Here is a 6,374-nt window from a genome sequence, read left to right as displayed (position 1 = left end):
CAGGAATGCTTTAATTACTCTGGTTATTTTATCTTGACACAAAGTATTTTTCTTCTACATAGGGTTTTATTTTGAAATAAATATGTAAAGGGGGAAAAAAAGTTATCTGAAACTCCGTCAAGTCTATCAAAGCAGCCTTTCCTGACCAACATTTTCATGAACAGTTTTAATCCTAGTTATAAAATATTTGAATATTCTTACCTATTTTACTAACATGGCAACATACAAAGCTGTTTATTAGCAGACTTCCCGTTGCTGTAAAGCAGTGATGCAATTAGGCAAAAATAAATGGCAACACAACTGATTCTGATACTTGCATTTTGCAAATTTTGGATACCGTAAGTATTCTACTTCTGCAGGTGGAAATCCCTGTGGACTTCAATTGAATTTTTACTATGTAAGGTCAAGTTTAAGTTCAAAGTTAATCAAAGGGGAAAAAAACCCCTCTCATTGACAAAAATCCCAGGAATAGACAAGTACAACTAGTCAGTTTAGTTAGAAGAGTTATACCTGTTTTACCAGCCATGACTTCAGTCTGCTTGACCCTTAAACTTTAAAAAAACCAAAATATATGTAGCACATCAAGGAAAGACTACCATTCATTTTTCTGTTCTGCAATAAATTACAGAAATGATTTTTTTTTTCCTATCTTGATTCTAAAATATTAGATTAAAAAAAAGGTAGCAGAAATGAAAGTGAAGTTCACTCACATGGAAGACATGAAAGATGATTATCCAGATACGAATACTCACTGTGTTTTTGGTGTAACTACAAAAATCCCATTCAGACTGAATCAAAACCATGCACTGCTTACTTTTGAAGATGAAGAAGGTATGATGCATATTTTTAAGTATAAAATTAATGTCTCTGATGTATTTAATTGCCAAAGGGAAAAGATTTACATAAAGGTTTTGGAAAAAAAGATCAACAACAGGCAAAGGAAGGATACACAGAGAACCTTTCGCTATTATAATACCAATCAGTAGAAAAAAATTCTTGCAGGCACTCTGCATGTTTTTGTGGGATTACCAGATTTCTGCTCTCAGCTAATACAAACAGTACTTGGTGTTTGAAATTGGGGATATGTTTCTACCTCAGAGAGTATTGTCAAGAATGATTCAAAATGTTTTGACAGCAGAATTTGATTATTTTCTTTACTCTGGGCAGTACCTTATTCTGACAGCAGTTATGTTGGTTAAGGGTACACATCAGATGATGGGTAGATCCGAGACAACAGAGGGATGGTGCAGTCTGTAACTTGCTTCCCACTGAGATGCTTGCTGTTTGGACAGCCTGGTGCCTGCCTGCAAGGAGCCTGCAGGCAGTCTGGCTGGGCCTGCTTGGTGGGTAACGCAGTTACACAAGTATGTTGCAGATACAAAGCTAGTGTCCGATTCATGTCTTTCAGCTAGAGTCTAACATTGCTAACATTCTCTGCACCTGGTAGTGATGTGGTTTTCATCCAAGGATATTTTAAATTAAATCTGAAAAGTCTAGTATTAATACTTGATACAGTGAGAGCATCTTTTGACAGCATAAGGATTCTACTATTCTATATTATTCTAAAGGTAGTAAAATATTTTACCTGTTGCCTATAACCAGTGAGATTTTATGGAAATAGACATCCCTGAAGACATGGATAGTAGGATCTGTTTGCATAATTGTTACTTATTTCTGCTTTATTGATGCAGAAGGAGATTTTGCTTAAAAGACTGGGGAATAGTTTTGATTTTATAATGATTAAACAAGGCTTTTCATATCTGAAAACTTGTGATTTTCCTTAGTTGCCCAGAGACTGATAAAAATGGGTAAGCATACTGTGAACCTGGACAACAAAATAGCAGATGTGAGAGTGAAGCCTTTTACACTTGAAATGGGAATCAAATTTGAGGTAATCAACTGAAATATGAAACTATAAAGATACGAACTTGCAGTACTTAAAAAGTTCTAGGTTCAGTTTTTTGGGTGTTTTCAGTCACAAAGTGCACCAAAAAATTATTTTTTTAGCTCCATGTCACCATTTCTGGAAAGAAGATCAACGTTTCAGAAGTACCTGAGCTATGCATTCCTGAAGACTGGATGAGAGACAAATTGGAGCTGAATTTCTACAAAACTGAACAAGGAGGAGGAGGAGAAGTAGAAAGTGTGAACTATGACAAGCAGTCTAGAACAGCTGTTATTACGTTCCTCAGACCTGGAGGTACAGTATATGATATTTTGTTAGCTAGATGTACAGGCCATATTGTCCATTCTGCGTTACATTCCATTCCATATTACATTCTGTGTTAACTTAACCACTGAATGTAGAAAATTCTTCCCACGGAGAGTTAAGTAGGTCAGGAAAAGATGTGGGTTCACCCACACATCTGTAAATAAAGCAGTATTTCATCATACTCCTTTTTGGTCAAACATGACCTGGTACGCAGTTTGTGAGCTTTATTTCTTTCTTTGTCAAAAGCCTATTTTTTCTTTGCATTGCTAGACATTTATATTGCAAAAAGAAAATTAGGAAAATGTGTTTGATTTTAGCTCTTGTTTCATGACAATGAAGTTATACAGGCATTCAGATTGCCCAACTGTATGAAATTCTATGAAGATCAGTGGAGCCACATCCATTTAGAGCAGCTGCTTTAGATTTATTTCAGAAGCTTTTGTGGGTATTTAATGATTTTGCTTTTTTGGAAATGCCAAATAAATTTTTTTCAAAATACATATGAAGAATCTACAAGTGTGCTATCATATATTAGTTTCTAAATCCATATAAGAAAGATTAGTCTGTTCTTTGATATGCTTACAAAATGCATACTCTTACTCCTCTTCTTCTCATTCTCCATTACAGCAGCTGACAGCTTTGTGAGATGTACTAAATATCCTTTCTTTGTAAATGGAAGGTGCTATAGGCTTTCTGTGTCCCCACATACCAACGTACACTTGGAAAAGTTTCAGGTAAAAGAATCTAGTCCAGGCTAACCCCTAAATAGAACAGATATGTGGGAAATATGAGATATGGGCAGAATTTTCAGTTCTGAGGACTGCAGAAGCTTTTGCATGTGCTTTGTGAAACTTAATAGCAAGTGTGAGTCTGCAATATGCTGCTCTGCTGATAATCTTATGTTTTGCAGTGGGAAAGCTATAATCTGTTTTAAAAGGGTGTACATGTCTTTCATTGATCAAATTATATCATTACTTACCATAATGTCTGTGCTAGACAGGAGGCAAATACCAAATTGTTTGTGAAGTAGGTTAATAGTAGACACAACAACGTTTTTCGAGTCACAAAGCACTGTCATATTCATCCCTAATGAGAGGCCTTGTTGATAGCCTCAGCAGAGACCCTTGTTCTATGAAACATTTGCTCATTCATTTTTTTCATTCATTCATTCAACCCAAATAATGGCTTCTTTTCCTGTAGCACTAGTCTGCTTGCTCATCATATTCTCACTGAAATTGTCTTTTACTTTGTATGAATAGATTGTAATCAAGTCAGTATTGTGTATATAATCAGGCCTTTATAATTAAAGCATTGACTAGAGTGTGTGCATTTATAAGAGACAACAGCATTCTTTGCAGGTGTGTATCATGTATTGGCATGGGTTTTTATGGAGTCATGCTGTCTAGAATCATCAGACATCCCCAAATCCAGTGTGTGTGCATTAAGGAGTGTAGGACACACCAGTTGTGGAGGCTAGGTGTATTGTCTGTTGAACTCAGTAGTGTATGATAGACTTCAGAACTCCTCCTGTTTTCGGTGACAGAAATATACCACACTGTCCAAAGTCTTAAAATGTAATCAAAGATGCTAGCCATATCTGACGAAGGACATGTTTATTTCCAGTATCTGTCAGTTCCTTTAGATGTACATGCAACAGCTGATGTGTAATGCAAGTTTGTTTTTCTTTCCTCAATAGCTCTATTGTGGGATTTCTAAGAAGACCATTCTGTTGAAAGGAATTCAAGAGACCGAAGATGATGAAGAAAGTGTACAGGACATGATTGAAATTCATTTTCAAAAGCCTAGTAATAGTGGTGGGGAAATAGAGAAAATCAAATATGTATCAAAAGGAATAACATGGGTTTGTTTTGAGGAGGATACTTAGAATGCCATATAGGAAATTGTAGATTGAACTCATGAAGTTCTGAGTTTTTGCTTCATCAGAGGCATAGGAAGTTATGCAGACATTGTGCTTTAATGTTCTGAAATTTATACTTGAAAAAGAGGAACTATCTGTCTTTCTGATTTGTGTAACAGGACAGACTTCGCAGAGAAATTCAGTAAAACTCACTGCTTGGTGTTCCTGATTGAAGTCATAGAAAAAGCCTTGACTTAATCTAAGCACTTGAAACTTAATCTAAGATTGCTTTCTGCAAATTTGCAAATTTTGTATCTTGCAGATTTTAGATCGGTCACATACTCCAAAGTGGGATAAATCTATTCCTTCTTACATTTTGGTCACAAAAGCCGTATGTAATCCCAATCAAAAGCGTCTTCACAGACATGCTTTTTCAAAGTGCCATAGCTTCAGAAGGTAGCTCTGACAGAACTCCAGTCCTGCTGAGGTTGCCGTGTGCCACCATTAACTCAAATATCTGAAAGCAGTTATTCTGTAATTTCATAAAATCCGCATTATCAAATTAATGATAAAATTAAAATAGAAAAAGGGAGAGTGCAAAACCACCACAGATTTACTCAAGAAATTGCACCTTATAAGAAATGCCATAGCACTAATACTGCTTTTAGCTGTTGAAATGCTGTTACTTCTAGGATCTGATGCAAATTCTGCTGAGCTTCTGATAAGTTAATAGCCGGGTTTATTGTTTGGTTTTAGCGTTTGTTTCTACAATTTTTCCTCATTTTTGTTCATGATTTTGCATACTTTAAAATATTACAGTTAAGAATTAAGATGATTTGTTATCTAAAACAGATTGCTTTGTAACAACGCTGGGGAAACAGTCTGATGGTGAATGCTGTGTCTGAGGTATCTATTTTGTTGCGTGTGACTGGCCAGGCTGCTGGCTCTGGGAGGGGTCAGTTGGAAAAAGGCTTACAGAATTTAGGGCAAATACATTTTTCAGCGTGTAAAGTCCCCCTTTTGTTTCCAGTTCATCCTTCCAGTTCTCATTCTAAAAGATCTTTGAAATAAAATGGGGCAAAGTCAGAGGAGGATTTGTTTTCCAAGGAGGAATGTTTTTCCTTTTTCTGCTGTCGTCCTTTTTATTTGCTACCCTTGGGGGCTGAAATGGTTTGGCAACAACAGTCTTAACTTCAAAGTAGCATGGGTCTAACATTGCAAATAACTTATTTTCATAGTATCTGACATCTTAGTATGCAGAAAAAGGACAATGCACCAAACTAGTGCAAGAAAAGCACTACAGGTATACCCTAGGTATTATTATTCTAGAGAAACTGTTAATAAGCAATAGATACAGTTGAATATGGGAAACTCAAAGGCTGCTAGCACCACAGCTGATTTTGAATTTACTGTTGGGCGACATACATGTGACTGTAGCACCTCTTACTGTTTAGTGCACGCAAAGGCACGGATTGATTACCTGACAATTATGAAATAATAAGAAAAAAATGGTAATGCTGGAGTGTTTATGGAGATTGCATACTTTTGCATGTAACAGTCTTAAAATGTTGACAAGATCAGATGCCTTAAAAAAAAGGGGGGGAAAACCCGATGAAGGTAAAAAATGTCATGAATTTTAACCGTACCTCACTGATAAATGTTGAGGAGTAAATCCTTAAAAAAGGAAGAAGTTTAAAATTCTTGTAAGGTATCACAGTGCGTGGGAGTAATGAGAAGCTACAGGTTTTAAGTACATAAAATCGAGATTTTAAGTAACATTTTAAGACAATCAGTATTTGTAAATGTCTCAGTTGTCTCTCTGATGAATTGATTATACTGTTTAAAGCCATAGTGGTGCCACATAAAGGCTGGAAAACTGTTTTAATGATGAAAATAAGGAATTTAGGCGATGTTTCTATAAATGGCAGTATCCTTTTCTTCTACCTAGTGCAGTGAATTTATCTTTGACTGGAAGTTTGAAGAAGAGCTGTGACTTTTTTACACCCGTACTACGTGCCAAGTACTTTACATTTTCATAGATGCAGCTTCCACCCCGAGCCGAACCTCAGTGCCCGGTCAGTCAGGCAACCCTGGCGTGGGGCCGTTCGGATGCCACGGTAGCTGTGCAAGTCCAGTACAGCCGTGTCTGTGGGTTGCCGTGTCTGTGTGCGTCTGTGCCTTGCCACGCGTGGAACCGGCTTGCACAGCCCTCCGCTGAGGGGACACGCTAAGGGAGCATCGGGAGGTGGGGTAAGGACGAGCAAGACCAGACACGCCGGCCGGGGCAGGCTGGGGTACCGGGGA

The 6,374-nt window shown here is 37.2% G+C and overlaps 1 protein-coding gene across 1 annotated transcript in view; it reads left to right on the top strand.

Moving 5' to 3' along the window:
* The window catches only part of NMI (N-myc (and STAT) interactor), a 7,120-nt gene extending 3,023 nt beyond the window's left edge, over window positions 1-4,097 (top strand). Inside the window, exons 4-8 of the mRNA XM_009579242.1 lie at window positions 669-831; window positions 1,785-1,891; window positions 2,008-2,200; window positions 2,840-2,946; window positions 3,909-4,097. Of these exons, the coding sequence (XP_009577537.1) occupies window positions 669-831; window positions 1,785-1,891; window positions 2,008-2,200; window positions 2,840-2,946; window positions 3,909-4,097 (759 nt within the window). The remainder of the gene's footprint in view (window positions 1-668; window positions 832-1,784; window positions 1,892-2,007; window positions 2,201-2,839; window positions 2,947-3,908) is intronic.
* The last annotated feature ends 2,277 nt before the right edge of the window (window positions 4,098-6,374 follow it).

The sequence above is a fragment of the Fulmarus glacialis genome, unplaced genomic scaffold (assembly GCF_000690835.1).
Source record: "Fulmarus glacialis isolate BGI_N327 unplaced genomic scaffold, ASM69083v1 scaffold12296, whole genome shotgun sequence".
NCBI classification, from domain to species: Eukaryota; Metazoa; Chordata; class Aves; order Procellariiformes; family Procellariidae; genus Fulmarus; species Fulmarus glacialis.
Note: the sequence above shows the minus strand (reverse complement) of the source record. Positions and strands in the feature narration are given on the sequence as shown.